Consider the following 20,541-nt stretch of genomic DNA (forward strand, 5'->3'; position numbering starts at 1 on the left):
AATAAAGCTTTCTAATAGGTTGTTAGGGTGTATGGGAAACAGAAACTATAAATAAAGCTCTCTAATAGGTTGTCAAGGTGTGTGGGTGTGTAGAAAAGGCTATTCATCACCTGTTTCTAGTAAAGACGCCTTGTGTTTTATAAATTTGTCTATTTTAAGATTTAAGATCTCCTTTTTTTTTGTTTTTTTTTTTCTTTTGTAGGTGTTTGTAGTAAAAATTTTATTAAAAATTAAAAATAGTTTACATTTATATATTCTTTTCAAATAACACGAGAGAGAGAGTTTAATAATGTAAAATATATAGTAGGCAGATGTTTTTAGTTTCCTTTTTTTTTTTTTGTTTTTTTTTTGGATTTTCAAAAGAGAGAAAGAGAGAGAGCGTTAGAAAAAGCCTTACATATTTATGGAAAACGTTTCAGGATGAAAATAAGTTGCTGTTGTTTTGGTTTTTTTTGTTTATTTTTCATACAAATTTTGTTTTCATATTTTATTTGGAGAAATGTGTAAAATCCTTTCTTAATATTTTTTGAAAATAATAATAAATTTTTCCTTTTTTTTTGGTTTGGTTTTGTAGTAGTGGTAAGAATAAGCTAATAATAACTATATTGTTTTTTTGTTGGTTTTTTTAATTTTATTAAATGTAGTTAAATTAATTTATTCTTCCTCTTCTTCTTCTTCCTCCTCTTCTTCTTCTTCCTCTTCTTCTTCTTCCTCTTCTTCTTCTTCCTCTTCTTCTTCCTCCTCTTCTTCTTCTTCTTCCTCGCCTTCTTCTTCCTCTTCTTCGACGACCTCCTCTTCGACTTCATCTTCATCCTCGACGACATCATCGTCAGCCTTGGCATCTTCCTCACCCTCGGGTGTTTCGGGTTCACCAGCCTTTTTGCCGGGTCTTTCGCCGAACCACTTGGGCAATTTGGCTAAAGTTTAACAAAAAAAACAAATTTATTAAAATCTCTTTACTCAAAATTTGTTTAAATTTAAAAAAAAAATAGTTCTCTCGTTTCACACAAAAATTAAAAACAAAAACTTTTTTCAATGCATTTTATAACAAAATTCAAAAATTAATTAAAAACGAGTAGACAGTTCAAAAATGAATTTCAGAAAAAAAAACAATATTTAGTTTAACAAGTGATTTGTGAGTGAGTGTTATTAGTCAAGTTATACATACATTTTTGGCGGCCGGAGTATTGATCCTTCTTTTCGTTCCAGATCTTTTCATTGACCTCTTTGCCGATTTCTTCCCAGCCCTAATGGGTTTTTAACATGTATGTGAGAGATAGAGGCAACAAGATGCACACAGACATATTTACGTAACATTTAACATGTAACGAACGATTAAATTTAACGCCATCATAAATAATTAGACCAACATTAAAATACCAAAAGAAAGATAAAGAGAAAGAAAGAGAGTGTATTCGTTTATAAGTGTGTTATTAAAAATGTTTGTGTATTTTTTTTGTTAAATAAAACCCAACCACACCTAAAAAAAATTGTATTATTTGTTTTGTGTCTTTTTGATTTCCTACTTCCGGTAATAATTTACTGCAAAATGGTAATTTTCAATTAACCCATGCTTAAATTCACTGTTGTGTGTTGTATCAGGAGCGTTAGAGAGAGAGAGATACAGGATTTCTCTTATGTTTTGAAATTTGTTTTTAGATTTAAATATGTTAAGGAGAGAGTTATGTGGTAGTGGTAGTTGAACAACAAAACTGTATTATTTTTTTGTATTATTATTTAGCAGCCGTACAACGAAATACGTAAAATCCTTAAATTATAATCAAATTGTTTGGGTTAATTTAACTTTAAAAGGATAATGAAATCAACATTTAGCAGGTTAATGCAAGTCGTGTTTTGCTTACAATAACAAAACATCAACAATACATAGACCATAAAACATTAAAGGATTACAACAATCACAAAATTGTCACACAGACACAGTGAGACATATCGAGAGAAAGAGAGAAATACATAATAATACTGCTTGGAACACAGAGAGAGAGAAAGAGAGAGAGACAGTTTGTGCAAATAAAGGAAAGCTTACATTTTGACCGTTGCATAAATCTCTCTTGTCTTTCTTGCCAGATTTTTTCTCTAGTTTCCTTATAGAGCGTATCGTAACCCTTAAGAATTTATTTGTTTAAGAAAAGATTTTAATGAAATACATATTTTCTTAAATGATTGATTCAACAAAACAAATTATTATCCCCATTATATAAATATATAAAATTTTTATATTTTCTTAAAATTTCAACAAATACTTACACCTTCGAAGAGTTTCTTCTTGTCGTCGTAAGAGCGGGTATCTACACGTCTTTCGTATTTGGAGGCGACTTGAATCTTGGGCGGGTATTTGCCAGTCAAAGCTTCAGGGTCAAGACCCTTCTTCAAGGCTTTGTGCCTGAGCTGTTGTTTCTGTCTTTCCTTCAATTCTTTCAACTACAAGAGCAATAACATTTTGTTTATTTAGTCCAATTAACGTTTCAGGGGAAATGATCTTTTAAAACTTACATCGTAATCCTGACGTTTCTGCCTTTCTTCCAAGTCATACTTTTCAGTTTCCAATTTGACAATAAGTTCCCACAATTCTTGGGCCTTATCGCGCAAGGCGGATTCACCCAAACCTTCAATGGCAAGGGGCTTAATACGGAACGACAAAGAGATCTTCTTTTCTTCTTCGAGTTGTTCCTTAGTCTTGTTACGTTCCATGGCGGCGGAGGAGAGACCCAACTATATTTTGTTTAGGCAAATTACAACAAACATAGACAGATACACACAGACACATAAAGACAATTTAAGATAGACAAGAGACAACCAAAATTATGCCACAATTAAATAAAAAAAAGAGAGAGAGAAAGAGAAAATCACGTGTTTAAAATGTGTTTTTGTTGTTGTTTTTGTTTTGAAGTAGGCAAAATTTTAAGCGTTGTTTTTTTATGAAGATTTAAATTTGAGAATATTTTTGGATAGTTTGATAGGTTGTTTGGAATTTGAGTTTGAAGATGAATTCATAAAATAAAGCATATGAATCCATGGGATGTTAATAACGGAAAGAAAATGTAAAGTATGTTAGTAGGTACGTAGGAGAAAATTATAATAAAAAAGAAATGAAAAAAAGGGAATCTCGATAAGTAAATTGCAATGCGATATTTTGAAATAATTACCACGCCTTGATCCTTCTTGGCGATGGTGAAGTTGGGACCCTTCTTGTCCTTGTCCTTCATGGCTTGGAGCATGGCTTGACGTTTCTTTTCGGCCTCTTCGAGACGTTGACGCTTCTCTTCGATTTCGCGTTGTTTCTTTTCTTCAACTTCGCGAACGCGGCGTTCTTCCTCCTCCTTCTTGCGTTGAGCCATCTTTTGTTCTTCTTCAGCACGGGTGACCTTGCGCTTAGCTTGCTTCTCCTTGAGTTTCTTCAACTCATCCTCTTCCTTGGCTCTTTGTTTGCGCCATTCGTTGATGTATTCTTTCAACTGATCATCGAGGTCAGAGCGCTTTTGATCCTGACGTTTGATGAACTCTGGATCACCCTCACCTCTGCACAAGCGAGAAATAAAAGTTGAATTGATTAGTGTTTTGTTTTTATTGTTTATTAATTAGTTTGTGTGGTATGTAGTATTATAGGATTAGTGTCCTTTTTTTTATTTAAGTTTTCTAGTTACAATTTAATTGCATGTTTGATAAAGTAGTGATTGTGGTGGTGATTTATTTAGAATGTTTAAATATTATTATGTTTTATTTTATTCTTCTTGTTTTGCCATGATGTTGTGCAAACTAAATTAAGTGTTTTTTTTTAACACAAATGTTTCACAAAATACACAAAAGAAAAACTAAAAGCTTTACAAAAATGTACAAAAACATTTACTTAGAAAGAAACATTTATGATTCAAAAAAAAAAAGATGTAAACAAAAATAAAATTACATGTTTGCTGAAAAAGGAAACGTTGTAAACAGAATTAAAGCGTTAACGCTGTCGTTTTCTATATACAAAGGAGTAAATGTAAGGAATGCTGTTGCTAAAGTATATAACGCTTTTTCGTTTTGATTCTGTTTGTTTGTCCCATTTTTTAAGATGAACTAACATTTTGTTGAAAGTAACATTTTTAACTAAAAGTAACATTTATTGGAGCGAGTAAATAGTACAAAAAGTGTGCAGTGAAATCATGAAAATATACAAACTATATAATGCTTGATTTAACAACAAATCTAAGAAAAGCTTGATAGATTTTCTATGGAAATTTAGTTTCCATAGTAATGGATATCATATGTAGAAGATGACAAAAAAGAAAAATTTTGTCTTTGATAAAATTGAAAATAACAGTTTTTTGCCAAAAAGCTTTTCTAACTAAGCTTTTGTACTGTTATTATGACTGCTTGATTTTCAAGTGATATTATATAAATGTGAACGTAATCGTTAGATCGTTAACATTAAACTTTCAAGGAAAAGTTTTCTGCCAAAAAGCTTTTCTAAATAAGCTTTTGAACTGTTATTATGACTTCAACTTAAATTATAAAAAAGTGATCATGATAGTTAGATCGTTAGAATTAAACTTTCAAGGAAAAGTCAAAAAGCTTTCGCTTGCAGCCTCTGCTGTTTTACACTGATGTAACTAAAACTTAATTGATTTTTATACTTTTCTTTTGTGAAATGAATACCCTTAATGTAATTTATTTTGTTTACATGACACATGAAGCGATACACTTACTTTAACAAACACAAAACACTGTTACAACTCTAAACACTTAAACGAGTTCGCAAAGAAATCTTTATTACATCTAAAGCACTCACACACACACACACAAAATAAAGGGTTTTATATCAAAAAGTTTTTTTTTATATATATATACAAAACGGTTTAAAAAAAACTTTATTGTGTTATACCCAGCAAGTAAATTAAAAGAAAACTTTTGTAGAAAGGAAACGATTGACAAACAATTGCCAAAAGTTCCATTGAGAAAGAGAGAGCTTTTTTAAAACTTAAAGCTTAATGGTAATGTAAAAAGATCTAAAAGTTTTTTACAATTTATATTACAAGAAAAACTTTTAAGTTGAATTGTAGAATCCGGGAAAAAAGCTTTTTCAAACTTTTAATTTGAGAAAGGCTTTTTAAAACTTTATTTTAAAGATCTCAGAGCTTCTTTTTAACAAAAATTAAAAAAAATCGATTGGAAAAGAATTTCCAAAGAATCCATTGTCAGAGCTTTTTTAAACTTAAAGCTTAATGGCGAGGTAAAAAGATCTAAAAGCTTTTTACAATTTATTTTATAAGAAAAGCTTTTAAGTTCAACTGTAGAATCCGGGAAAAAGTCAGTCAGACAATTTTCAAAATATCACTAAGCTCTTCAAACTTTTTAAAGCTATATTCTAAAGATTTGAAAGCTTTATTGAAATTTAAAAATCTCAAAGCTTTTTTTTAATTTCTTCTTTAAGAGAAGTCTTTGATTTTATATTGAAAAAAGCTTTTTTTAAATTTCTTCTTTAAGAAAGGTCTTTGATTTCAAATTGTAAAAAGCTTGTTAAAGCTGTGTTCTAGAGAACTCAAAGTTTTATTAAGCTTTAAAAATCTCAAAGCTTTTTTATTTGAATTTTTTCTTTATGAAAAGTCTTTCATTTCAAATTGAAAAAAAGCTTTTTAAAGCTGTATTCTAAAGAACTCAAACTTTAAAAATCTCAAAGCTTTTTTTAATTTCTTTTTAAATTTGATTACAAAATTAAAACTTTTCTGTTTGCTGGGTTGGGGTCATAGTGCGTGTAAATGTGAGCAACAATTATTGCTGCGTGTATGAAATTGACTTCTTTCTTTGTGATACTAAAGCTTAAAGCTGTCGTTATGTATTATATTTAAGTGTGAAAGTGTTTTTTTGTTTGAGTTAAAGTTAAGTGTTTGTTTTTTTTTTTTTTTTTTTTTTTGTACAAAAATTTTGATAAAATGTTATTAATTTTTTTGTTGTGTTTAGGTTTGCAATGGTGTGGGAGTTGTTGGCAAGTTAAAACATATAACATGAATACATAATTTTTATTTATATACATAGAGAAAAAAGTATCTATTATGATCACGCAAAAGTTAAGCAAAAAAAGTGTAAATGAGTATATTTTTATACAAATGAAAAGCTTATTAGCAAAACTAAATAAGTCACACAATAAAAATGTTGAAAAATTAAAATTCAAAATTATAAAACATGTTAGAATTTTTATAATATTTATACAATAAGCTTTTAAAAGCAGAGAGGGAAATTGTGTGACTTATGTTGTTTTGGCTATAAGCCGGTTCAAATGATATATTACTTTAACTAAAGTTGTGTTTTAATAATAATTTGGAAAAACAATGATTACACATATGTGTTATTATTTATACACATAAAAGCTTTTCAAAAGCTTTGTAGTTATTAGTTGGGGGGGAGAGTAAGGTAGAGAAAACAATAAAAAAGAGCCGAAATGTACAATTTACAAAGGATTTTCTTTAAACAATTATTTAAATTGTTAGTTTTACGAAAAAAAAATCCTTTTTGTTTTAATGAATTTGGGAATTTTGGAATTTTGATATAAATAATTTTGTTTGGGGGGGAATAGAGAGTGTTGATAGCATAAGTGGGGGGAGAGGGGGTGAGTGTTGTGTTTGATTTTTGAAATATAACACCAAGTTATTTACTTATTATGCTCGCATTTAGTTATTTTAGATGTTTACAACATAATTACGTTACAACATTAAAAAGAACACAAACATTTTTTTTTTTTTAAATTTTTGTTTAAATATAAATGTTTTGTTTAGAGAAAAAAACAAAAACATTTCACTTACTCGGCTGGTGTTTGAGGTGGTTTTCTACACAGATTCGTAACAACAATTATTTGAAATGATGAGGTAGTAGGTGGTAGTGGTGGTGGTGGTGGTGGTGAATTTTTTTGAATAAATTTATAAATTTGTTTTAAAGTGTTTTTGTTTGTGTAACGTTTTCCAAAACAAAAATTATGGAGAGAGAGAGAGAGAAACAAAAAAAGTACGTTTGTTATGAAGGCCCCAAAATCAAGATGATTTCAAACAATGTTTATAATGTTGAACAAAAATAAATAAAATTTTGAAAATTTTGAAATTTTTTTCGTTTCAAACAAAACACACAAAACATTTGAACAAAAAAATTTTTTTTTGTTTTTTTATATAAAAAAGAAAGAAAAAAGAAGAAAAAAACATTTGTTAAAAATAATGAAGAAAAAAAATTCATGTATAACATAACAAATCTAAGCAAAAAATTTCAAAGCATTTAGAAAAAAAATAACTATTTAACTATGAAATTTTTACAAGTGAAATTAACATGTTGGAAATGAAAACCTAAATTTAAAAAAAAAATCAACTAATTTATAATACAAATAAAAAGAAAAGCTTGAGATGTTTAAAAATTTCAATAAAATGTTGAAATTTTTTTTTTTTTTTTTTTTTTTTTGAAAAGAAGATTTTGACACACAAAACTTTCGAAAAATAAAATTTTTGCTTAGATGTGGATTTATTTATGTTTTTTTCTTTATAATTTTCTTAGTAATTTTTAACCAAAGATTGCGTTAGAAACTTCAGAACTTCTATTACTTACTTCCTGAAATTAGAAAATAGAAAAAGGAAAAGAAAAACAAACAAATGAAATATAAACAACAATAACAATTGAGGTTCTAATAAGGTTTTAATAATTCTAAAAAGTATTATTTTAGAAATATATACAACACCGAAATCAAAAGCTAGGAAGTAAAGTTGTAATTAAAGGGGGTGGGGGGGATAAAGTTTTGTACAATAGTTTAATTATACAAGAATTTTATTGTTGATATTTAAACACCAATTTTAAGTTAAAGGATTTGTTAAGTTTATAAAAGAATTTTGGGGATTTCTGTTATTTATATTTTGAAGAAAATCTTTGGTTAATAGAAATCTTGGGTTCCGGTTACGCATTTTTGGTTAAAGAAAACAGTTTTATTAAAAGGGAAATATTTCTTTTAACAAATTAAAAATAAATTTAATAAATAGTTAAGAAAAGTAAATAGAAAAGAAAAGTTAGAAGAGAAAATACTTACTGGTGAACCTCCTCGACCTCTTCGACAACCTCCTCCTCCTCTTCGGAACTGCTTTAAGGTATTTAAATGTTTTCATAGCAGGACATACATTTTCACAACATATGACACACAATCACATTAAAATATTTAACATTTTTTTTTTTTTTTTTGTAATTTTGCCACAAATTTGTTTGTGTATTGATTGATACATCATACAGAGTGAAACAGGGTACATAGATACACAGGTAGTTTTAAGGTATTGTGGTGTATAAACAGTTATAATAGTTCAGTTTGATAACACACAGGTTGTGGTATATGGATATTAGGAAGGAAAACGCATATGAAAAAGAAAACGTTATAACTTTAAAATATTGTACATTAACTAAAAACACTTTTTAATAAAAAAGAAATTTAAATTTTTTTGTTTTTTTCAACATTTTAAATTTCTTTAATTAATAAAAAATACCGTCCATTTTGTTTATCTAAAACCAAATCCAAACAAGATTTTTGTTTTTCTTAACAACAACTCCTTTAGCAATATATTTAAATTTAAACATAAAATTTAATTAATAATAAAAATTCCAGGTTTTTTTAAGGGTTTTATTTATATTTTGACAAATTCAAAACAATAAAAAAACACAAATTAATATTTATATTTAAAACAATACCTATATAAACAAATATTTACAAAGATGAAAAAAAAAATACAGTACAGAAATATTTGTGTAAAGTGCTATACAATAAATATTTATAAAAACCATAAAAACTAAAATGTTGGTGTTTAAAAAAATATATATTTTTTGAAAAAAAAAAAATGTTATAAAATGTGATAGTTAAACTTGTTTGGTTTGAGTATTAATAGTTGTTACGTATTTTAACAAAAACAGAAATATATAAAAATATAATGTCATGTCTGCAAAGTCTGTGTGTATTTTGTAATTCCATTAGGAATTTTTTGTAATTTTTGTAATTTTTTTTTTTTTTGTCAATTTGTTTAAAATACTTACGTGTACTCCTCATCGTCGGACATGGTTATGGTTTGGGATTAAAAAAACCTGTTAACAAAAACGAAAATATTTTTTTTTTTATTAGTAAAACTATTTGAAAAAAGAAGGAAATTGTTGGAGTTTTAAAATAAAAATAATTATGGATAATAACAACAGCTGTGTGAAGGGAACTGGAAAATTTTCCAGCAATAGCTTTTTCGCTACTAATAGTTTTAATTCTAGACTTAGTTCCCAAAAGTTTGTATACAGAGGGAAAAAAGACGCCAATTTTTTTAAATATTTATTTATATGACGTATCTATACAGAGTGAAAACGATGTGTTATCAAAATGACAACGCTATGTTGTCAAACAGAACGATGCATTGTCGAAATTTCTACGATGCGTTGTTGAAATTACAACGATGCGTTGTCGAAATGACAACGATGATACAAAGCGTAATCGATATGACAACAACCCAGTAGTTCAGTCGGAGAGTACCGAACTACCTATTTAACCTACCAGCCACTCCTAGCCACTGACTGCCCAGGTGACTAGCTATTTTCACAAGTGCTTATCCTATGAGGAAGTCAATCGTCATCCCATAGATTACAAAAAAGCTTAAGATTGTTTTTCTAGTGTCCAATTTTTTAAATTTAAATTTTTTAAATGCTCACTCTCTCGCTTACAAAGATGACACTAAAATTGTGATTATCTTCAACCTCGTTTACAAAGAGTATATCCGTGACGTAAGACGAATTAGAGCCAATCAGGTAGTTAGACGTTAGTGTAAATCACTGTCTTTTTCGGATTCATTGACTCTTTGTCGAATCTGTGACGAAAGACGAATTAGAGCCAAAACAGGTGGTTAGACGTTAGTGGAATTCTTTGTCTTTTTCGGACTCGACTCGAACTGCTAGAAATGCGTTGTTGGAATGACAACGGTGCGTTGTCAAAATTACAACGGTGGTTGTCAAAATTACAACGGTGGTTGTCAAAATGATAACTGGATTTTATATACATCCGTTGTCTAAATGTTAACAAATGTAGTAAGCTTACTTTTGACAACGGATTGTAGCAAATTTCGGTACTATAAACTGATGTTATCGGATCTTCACACACAGACACTATACGAAATCTCTGGAAATAAACCATAACATTTCTATTAAGGTTCCTTGATCACTTGTACCCATACGATTTTGAATTATTATATTTTTTGTTTACTCTGCTCTAAACGAAAAAATATGACTATATACGAATATAGATATAAAACAGATTCAAAACAATATTACGAATCAGAAAATTATTATATTTATTCAGACGATTTTTGCCTTTTAGCCAAAAGAGTAAAGATATTTGTTATCTTTTGGGGTTTACAGAATCAGAAGTATATCCGTTTTTTGATAAATCCATTTGGGAGATCTAATATCTTAACCGATACCGATATTGCTTAAGATTTAAAGGGGACGTATATTTCTATATGATAAGACCTAAATCAAAATGTCCTAATATTTTAACCAATTCCGAAATTGATTAAGATTTTGACACTCAAAATATCAAACTTCACTTCGAATATTTTTAAAAAATTTCAAAATCTACCATTGAAGACGAAACTAAAGGTTTATCCAAAATTTTGAAATAAAATTTCCATTCAAATCTTTTTTTAAAACATTTCTTAAAATTTTCTTTTTATATTAAACAAATAGAAAATTTTTCAAGAATTCTTAATATTTACAAAATTTATTTTAAAATTTCTAAAATTTTTTAAACAATTTTTATAAAATTTTGTTTTAAATTCTCAAAATTTTAATAAATTTCCGTAATTTTTATAATTTGCTTTTAAGGAAAATCAAAGAAAAGTTTCTATTTACTTAACATATACAAAACTTTTTAACATAATTAATCAAAAAACCCCCACAACTGCATTTTATATTTTAACTAGAAAATAATTTTTTTTAAAATTTAGTTTAAACAAAAAAATCAACAAGTAAACAATTAAAAAAAAATCTAAAACATATTTAAAACATTACGCATCAAAATTGAATTAAGAAAATTTCAAAAAAAAATACAAAACATTTAAAAATAAAAAAATCTATATAAATATGTTAAAGTGTTGGTAGGTATGTGATAGAAATATATATATAACTAATACATTTACACAACATATTATACATCGTTATATATAAATAAACTGAGGTGGTTAAAATAAATATGGAGGTGGTCTCCTACAAATTTTGAAAAAAAAAAAAAACTTAAATTATAACATATGTATGTATATAGTTTTGAAATATATACACACATACATTTAGAAATAGCTAAGTATATAATAAATATTTTTTTTAATAAAACAAAAATACATTTTTTCATATATCTATATATATACATGTCTAGTGTCATAATTGCTCTCTTTTTTTTTGGGTGAAAAGATCTAAAAAATAGAACAATTTGAGGGGGCTTTTTTAGGTGTTTGCTTCACATATATATGAAGAGAGTGAGAGCAGAAAGAGTGTAATTAGAAATTTATTTCTTAATAACAACAACAACAACAATATTTTATAGATTTTTCTTCTTATTTTCTTGGTATGTGTATGTCTTTTTTTAGATTTAAAAATAGATCGTATTGAATTTCCAAGAGAAAAGTTTTTACCATTTGTTTATTTCAAATATCTATATATATGTATTAGAGAGAGCAATAATTTAGTTTTTAAAGCTTTTTTACCTTGGCACTAATACTAAAGCATAAAAATATGATCTAGTAAAAAATTTTAAATTGAAATATATATTTTGAAATTTTATCAAAAATTTAAGTGGGTGGGTGCGGGCTAAAAACAAACTTATGACCTTAATGAAAACTTTTAAGTCAAGAAATTTAAATAATTTGTTTTTTTTTGTTTATTCATAAACTTTTATGAAAGCTTTATAAATCAATTTTTTTACAAAATTTGTTCTATAAACCTTTGATAAATGTTTATGAAAGAATATGGGAGTAAAAACGTCAAAATTTTAAAAGTTCAATGTTAAGCTTTCGCTTAATAAGGTGTTAAAGTTATAAACTTAAAAGTTAAAAGCTTCTAAACCTGTTCTATATCTAATATTAATGTTAATAGGAAACTTTTGAGAAAACTTTCATGAAACTTAATTTAAACAGGAAATGTTTAAATTTTCAAGCTTTATCGAGACAATTTGAAGAACTGCAATTGACCTACTGATCTCGTTTAAAATACATATCTCGTTTTAAATACATATTGATAAAATATCGACAGATGGTTACTCATCAATAATTGCATTAAATTCAAATCAAATTCAATGAAGAACAAACTTATCTAATGCAAGAGACCCTTAAAGGTGAAAATTTTGAAAAACTAAAAATGTGTGTGTGTAAGTGTAAAAGTGTGAGTGTGTAAATGTATGTGTTGTGTAGAATATTTAATATTCTAAAAATATTTCATAATTCCAAAATCAGAAATTTTGAAAATTTTTATTTAGTATGTATCCAGAAAGCTTTTTTTTTCGTCATAAAGTAATCATTTTTTCTCTCCCAATTTTTGGCTGATCTCTTTCTCTTTTTTACTTGTTTAAAATCATACAAACTCACATACACACACAATTTCTCAATTTTCACACATTTCCACACACACACATTAACAGTTTAGTATTTTCCTCGTACTTGTCAATGATTTTATTTTTTAAGACGATCGACGTACGATCTTCACTTTTTACGCAATTTTTCTATAATGAAATTATTTGAAATTTCTTTTTCAGTTGTTGTTGTTGTTGTTAAATAAAACACTGACTGGGTTTTTGCCAGGGGAAAAGCGTTGCACAGTGTGTCTATATAGTAGTGTTCCGAAAACTCTGCTGATAATGATGGCCAACGAGATCAAGAAATTTATTTTTAATTTATTTTCTGCGATTTCTTGCTTTTTTCAAATATTTGAAAATGTTTTTCTTATTCTTCTTCTTCTTCTGTTTCTTTTATTTAGTAGTATTTTCTTTACAATTTTTTTTTTTTGTTAAATTTATTTGAATTATTGTCTCGTTTTTATTCGTAAAATAGCAAAAAAAAAAACTAAAATAATGTGTTTTAGCTGTATGATAAAAATATATCATGTAACACTTTGAGGTCGGTTGCTAAATCTAAAAGGAATTTTTCTATTTTTAGTTAAATATTTTTTTTTTTTTGTAAAAAATCTAAATTTTAACACAATTGTCTTATATTTTGCACAGTTTAGAATTTTATTATATTTTTTGTTATTAAATTTTTTTAAAAAAAAAAGTCTTTTTGAGTTGCTTTTCAATATAATATTATATAACATTTTGTTTTATAAAGTTTTAATAAATTTATCCATATAGTTTATAAGTCCATAGGCAGGCTATAATTGTTGTTTGTTGTTATTATCCATAATATTTTTTTTTTAGTTTATTGTTGTAAATTACAGCAATTGAAGGATTTTTTTTTTTGTAACACTTTTCTTAGTGTTTTATGTGATTTGATTTTTTTAATTTTTTTTATTAAAAGTCTGATATATAATTTTTGTGATCAGAACTTACTTCGGGAAAAGAAACAAATTAAACTCTCTACTAGTTGTCCGAGCAGCTGACGTAGTTGGAGCGAATGCTGCGGTTCGACTAAACAGACTGACGATCTATCAAGAAACACCACGCTATGTTAAAGATTTTTCGGAAAAGCAAATTTTCCTATTTTCCCCACCACCACACATTCAGTTTCACACATTAACACACAGCAAAATACTGCATGCTCTTGCACCACAATTGCCTCTGTATGTGTATCTTTCTATATGTATGCTTATTGTTTACTCTTCGATCTCTAAGGAGAGTAATTGTCGTTATGTGTTGGATAAAGATGTCTATATAAAGCTTTTATGTGCATTAGAAGGAGAAGGCATTATAATGTGTGTATTAAGCTCTTTTGCACCTACACAGGTGGGGTGTTGAGGGGTTGCTGTGGTTCCGTTTATTTTGTTGGTATTTGCCTTCATTTTAGCATTTGTTGTTGTTGCTTTTTCATCTATCATAAACATTTCATATTGAAACAGAAAAACAAATTTAAAGGCTCACAGCATAATTTTGAAATAGAAACTTTTTTGTTCTGATTTTTTTTTTTCAAATACATTCATATAATAAACTTATACATATTTCTATAGTATATAGATTTATACTACAACAACAACAATCATATTCACCATATCGCCCCGTATCGTTCAGAATCTAATTTCTATATAGTTAAATGTTTTCCTTCAAGCACAAAAGCAAATTGGGAGAGTACATTTCTTTATGATCGTGGGTGTTTGCGCGGGTGGTGGTTGTTGATTTTGTTTGCTAGATTTTCCATATTCAACAAATAAAATACATTTACGCCTGATGACGATTTGTTTAAATACATGTAGAGTTCTGGATTTTATTTAATCGTTGATCGTGCATTTGTTATTGTTTTCAATATTTATTCTTTAGTTTTTAAATATGGAAACGTATCGTTTATCAAACCAAAAAAAAAGCTTTTTGTTTTGCATCAGTTGTATTCAATAGAATCAAGAGAAAAATAAGAATTTTTAAACAATTTTATATAGAAAATGTATAAATTTAATATTAAATTAAAGAAACAATTCATTCATTGTTGTTTTGACACATATAAATTGAAAATACACAAATTGCAATTGCATACCATTTGTTTAAATAATTAATTTGAAATAATTTTTCTTAACAAATTTTCATTAAAAATTTCTGCCTGCTGTTAGAATTTTTCATCTTGCATTTCTACATACATATGTACATATGTTTAAGAAGGTTAAATGACAAGGGTTTCCTGTTCGTGTATTTTGCAACCACTTTTAATAAATGTCTCATCATTTGTGATCAAACATAAGCCAAAAACTTAAAAACAAAAACTAAAAACCAACAAAAAAAAGTGTGTATGTTTCTATATGGGCAATAGGCCAAGTACCTCAATGCAAGTGAATGCTGAAGCACTTTATATATATTTTAATTCGCATTTATATCAACCAAACATACCATTTATTCTCCCGGTGCACTTGTATACATTTTGTCTTTTCAAATGCAAAAGCATTCTTATATGAATAAAATAAAAATACTTATTACATTATCACCTTTTCTATTATCTATCTATTAATTAAATTAATTATTATTCAATTTGTTTTGTATTCTGAGTCAGTTTTTTTAATATTTCGAAATTTATGATTTTTCCATCTGCCTGTTGGCGATCAATCCAGTCTACTTCTTTTTAAATATTGTTCTTTTTAATGTTGTCACTATATCTCATACTTAATTATGTATTATTTAAATATTAAATAATATTTTAAAAATTTTATTTAGTATCTTTTTGGCAAGTTCTACCTTTGTTTAGATACTTTTAATAAAACAATAAAATTATACTTGTAGTAAAAGTCGTTTGGCCCAAATGCCTTGCCTTAGATCTTTTGTTGTATTTGCTAAAAGAACAGAATTTAAGTGTCACAAAAACAATGTTCTAAAATATTTAATTTTTTTATTTATTTAATTTCAAATCAATACAATTCGATTAGTTTCAAACTCCTGAGTCCTCTAGTAGACTCTAAAAGAAATAAATTAAGTAATCCGTACTCAGGAGCGAAAAATTTAATTTTGGATAGTAACAATTTAAAAAATTAATTTTCCGCCAGACTATAAACTATACTATACACTAAATTATAAACTAGACTACAGACAAAACTAAAGGCTAGACTATAAACTAGAATATGGACAAGACAATAGACTAGAATACAACAAGACAACAGACCATAGACTAGACTAGATAGTCGACTAGAATATAGACTGGGCTATACAAGACTACACTAGACTATATACTAGACCATATACTGGAATATAGACTAGAATATAGGCTAGACTAGAGACTAGACTATAGACGAAGCTATTGAGTAGACTATTGACTAGACTATGGACTAGACTGTAGACTAGACTATAGACTAGACATAGACTAGACAATAAACTAGTAAACTAAATAGACTACTCTATAGACTAAAGATTCGAATTTGGACAAGACTATAGAGTAGAATATAGACTAAAATCTAGACTATACTATATAGACTAGACTATCGACTAGACTATAGACTAAACTATATACTACTCTATAGACTAGACTAAAGACTAGAATATAGACTAGACTATAAATTAGAATATAGACCAGACTAAACTAGGCAACAGACCACTAGACTAGATAGTCAACTAGAATATAGACTGGACTATATACTAGATCATAGACTATACTAGAGACTATAATAGAGACAATACTGGAGACTATACTAGAGACTAAACTATAGACTACATTACAGACTAAACTATAGGTTAGACTACAGACTAGACTACAAACTATACTATAGACTAGGCTATTGAGTAGACTTTTGACTAGCCTATAGACTAGACTATAGACTAGAGAGTCGACCAGAATATAGAGAAGACTATGGAGTAGAATATAGACTAGACTCTAGACAAGACTGTAGACTAGACTATAGACTAGACAATAGACTAGACTATAGACTAAATTATAGACTACACTATTGACTAAAGAGTTTAATATAGACTAAACTACAGGCTAGACTATAAACTATACTATTGCCTTTAAACTAGACTAGAAATTAGACCATAGACTAGACTAGAGTAGAAAGTCGACTACCGTAAAGACTCTTCTATATACTAGATCACAGACTACACTAAATAGAGACTTAACTATAAACTAGACTATAGACTAAACTATAGATCACACTATAGGCAAAACTGTAGATAAGAGTAGACTATAAACTAGATCATAGACTACACTAGAGAATAAACTATAAACTAGACTACACTATATACTAGACTATAGACTAGAATACAGGCTACACTACATACTAGACTATAAACTAGATTATAGATTAAACTATAGACTACACTATAGACTAAGCTCAAAACTAGACTAGAAACTAAATAGACCAAAGACTAGACTAGAGAGTACACTAGAACATTATACTAGACTATAGTCTAGACTATAGATTAGACTATAGACTAGACTATAAACTAGACTAGAAACTAGACTAGATACTAGACTAGACAGTCGACTAAAATATAGACTAGATCATAGACTACACTAGAGATTATACTATAGACTACGCTATAGATAAGAATATATACTAAACTATAGACTAGAATATAGACTGTACCTTACATTAGGCTATAGACTAGACTAAATACCAGATTACTCACTATACTAGGCTATAGACTAGACTATATACTAGACCATAGACTAGACTAGAGACTAGACTATTCACTATACTAAAGAGTGAAATATAGACTAGGCTATACACTAGAATAGACTATAAACTGACCTATTGACTATAGACAAGACCTAGTCTATACTGTAGACCAGGCTATGAACCAGACTATAGACTAGACTATAGCGTAGCGGTCTCAGAAGTACGTTAAGTGCGGTATAAAATTCTGGATTCATGTACGGATGATTTAAGTACGAAAAACCTTATTTGAGCCTTTTTTGGGTCAAAGATATCTTACAATATACTAACTCGAGAATTTTCTGTTAAAGCTCAAATGCACCTTGCTTTAGAGCTCATAATTGTAATAAATATATATATTTTTAACAAAATTCAACTAGGTTTTATAAAAGTAAAAGTCATACTGACGATTTTCGTAGTGATGAGTCCACAATTTACCATAGTCTCCATACAAAATCCCTCGAAATTCTATTAACATCCATAATTGATTTATGTATCACTTATCATATCAATATGAATTTATTTATAAAAAATAGTACGTATAGGTTCATATTTGATCCTAGCCGCTATACAAAGCCACATTTAGAAAATCAGGTTGTAGAGTATCATATGATCGATCTTCTTGATTTGAACATTTGAGATATATTATTTTCATGATGCTCCATTGTAAAAATAATAATAAATATTGTCATATAATACACTTATTGTCAAAAATGGAATTGAAAACTACAAAAAAAATACAATTGATTTAATGAAACACAATGTTATAGGTTTATGTTCGTCCGTCTGTTATATTTTTTTTTTTAATTTCATTCATATGTTATGCATCTGTTATACTAACGTATAAGCAACATTGCTAATAACTAATATTTATCATACGTACATATGTATACAAAAAAAAACTAGTCAGTATATGGATTATGTTAAATATTTTTATTGCATATTTTTAAACCTTACATTGTAAGAAATATTTGAAGAAGCTGTTATTTACTCTTTTTTATTTAAATTTAACTTTAACTTAATGATATTTTATAAACCAATATTTATCGTTTAATATTAGAAATAATTTGTTCAACTGGATTTATTTTTATTTTATTCTTTTGTTGATTTCATTTTAAATTTTTTTTCTATTTTTTTTTTAATAAAAATAACTTGGCATACAGAGATAAACATACATATGTATTAACACATACTGTCTACTAAATGTTAAATAATATACACACATTTAAACATATACTTTACATACAAACATATATAGATATCTATGTAGGTAAATTTTTTAATTTTTCATTGTTTACAAACACACATACATACATTTTATGTATGTATATATACACCTACAGACATTCATACATTATATACATAAATATTTTTCTTTAATTTTTCTTTATGTAAACAATAATCTTTAGATATGTATAAATTTTATATGAAACTTTACAAAAAAAACTAAATATTTCTTTGTTAAGGGAAATATTTGATTTTCTAAAATTTAATTAAATATAAAAACAACAATGATATTTAAAAGAGTTTTTTTTTTTAATTTTAGATTAACAAAACAAAATTTATGTCATTTATTTTAAAAAATATTTGTAAATATAATTTTTTAAATTTCTTAATGAAACATTTTTTTTAAAAAGCTTTAACGTCATTAGTTTAAAAAAATATTTTTTGTTTTTTGGTTTCTTTCAAAAACAACTAAAAACTAAAGATTTTAAAATATTATAAAATTCTTTTATCAAGAAAATTTACCAACTTGGGTTTTTAGGTCAATATTTAGGGAAAAATTAATAGAAATGAAAGAAAAGGTTTAACCTATTTACAAAATACATATTTTATGTTCCTTAACATACTTTGTATAAAGTTTTACTAGGATTTCATTTTTTTGCAATTGTTTTCTATGAGGAATCCTACACATACACATCTCACCATAAAATGTAATTAAAGTAAAGTTTTATGTTTGTAATTACTTTCAGTACAAAACTTATGTAATTAATGAAAATTTTTTTTTATCTTAATAATAGTTTCTTGGCATACATTTTAATGGGGGACCTTATATTTTTAAAAATTGTCCTAAAAAAAATTGTTGTGTTTAAATATTTAAATTTGTTTGAAGACATTATAAGTGACCCACTTTTTCGTTTTGTTTATTATTTAAAAATGAAATAGATTATAATGAGAATGCCAAAAATTATTATTAAATACAGATCTGATATATACTTACTTATGTGAATACAATGCTGTTACTCAAGGAATAAAAATCCAACGTAGTTTTGCCGGTAATTGATTCAATATAAAATAATATTAAAGTATTATAAGGTCAAAGTGCAAATGCTGAAATATCTTCGATTTAAACGAAAATAAAAACAAGTAAGAAAGTATAGTCGGACGTGGCCGACCATATGATACCCTACACCAGTTATGAATATTAAATGTGATTTATTTTTCATAATAAAGCATTTATCTTCAATATTCCCTTGTTCCGATACATTTAGGCAATTTATGGATGAAAAACTAATTTTCTGAAAGAGGCTTTATATGGGGGCTAGGGGCAAATATGAACCAAGCCCGATAAAATTTTGTGAATATATTTATATTTACATAATATTTTATTGTGCTGAATTTCATCGCAATATTTATGTTTATAAGTTAATTTGGGACATTCAAGTAATTTTCTGAAGAGGACTTTGTATGGAAGCTAGGGTCGAATGGGGCCCGATCTTTATGAAATTTGGCAGGGTCATTAAGACTTCTATAAAACTTGGTTGTGCCGTATTTTATCGATATATCTGTATATTTAACATAATTATGAGCTCAGAAGCCCTTTTCGGGGGGTTCTGTTCTATGGGGGCTAGGTGAAATAATGGACCGATTTTAACCATTTTCAATAGGCTTCGTCCTTGGGTCAAATAAAACGTGCGTGCCAAATTTCATCCAAATTGCGACCTGTACCTTGCGCACAAGGTTTACATGGACAGCCAGCAAGACGGACGGGCGGACGGACATAGCTTAATCGACGATTCTAAGCCTATTGGTATACTTTAAGGTGGGTCTAGGACGAATATTTTTGTATGTTACAAACATCAGCACAAATCCAATGTAGGATATAATAAAAATATTTATTACCTTTGGGATGTTTGTTAAAACAGCTATACTTATTGAATGTGAAAGGATTACGCGTTAATTTGCAGTGGTGATATGGCTCTGTTCAAGTGAATTGAGTAACAATAAAATCCTTAACATATTGGT

The 20,541-nt window shown here is 27.4% G+C and overlaps 1 protein-coding gene across 24 annotated transcripts; it reads right to left on the bottom strand.

The window, feature by feature from the left end:
- Positions 1–223: 223 nt before the first annotated feature.
- On the bottom strand, positions 224–13,861 carry LOC119604505 (troponin T, skeletal muscle). 24 transcript variants are annotated; one of them, XM_037957166.1, is made up of 9 exons: positions 13,568–13,861; positions 9,040–9,087; positions 8,054–8,104; positions 6,798–6,821; positions 3,168–3,537; positions 2,512–2,730; positions 2,266–2,439; positions 2,045–2,123; positions 224–917 (listed from the first exon to the last, which is right to left on the bottom strand). In XM_037957166.1, exons 2-9 carry the CDS (start codon positions 9,060–9,062, stop codon positions 655–657), a joined length of 1,203 nt encoding a protein of 400 aa, XP_037813094.1. In that variant the 5' UTR covers positions 9,063–9,087; positions 13,568–13,861; the 3' UTR covers positions 224–654. The 24 variants fall into 24 exon arrangements, with proteins under 24 accessions (XP_037813094.1, XP_037813096.1, XP_037813099.1 ...); XM_037957168.1 differs by lacking the exon at positions 2,045–2,123 and adding an exon at positions 1,169–1,247 and having other exon boundaries at positions 8,054–8,101; positions 13,568–13,860; XM_037957171.1 differs by lacking the exon at positions 2,045–2,123 and adding an exon at positions 1,169–1,247 and having other exon boundaries at positions 8,050–8,101; positions 13,568–13,860.
- Positions 13,862–20,541: the final 6,680 nt, after the last annotated feature.

Source organism: Lucilia sericata, unplaced genomic scaffold (assembly GCF_015586225.1).
Source record: "Lucilia sericata isolate MDLA Ls3-8-SP2 unplaced genomic scaffold, ASM1558622v1 Contig000399F_arrow, whole genome shotgun sequence".
Classification (NCBI taxonomy): Eukaryota; Metazoa; Arthropoda; class Insecta; order Diptera; family Calliphoridae; genus Lucilia; species Lucilia sericata.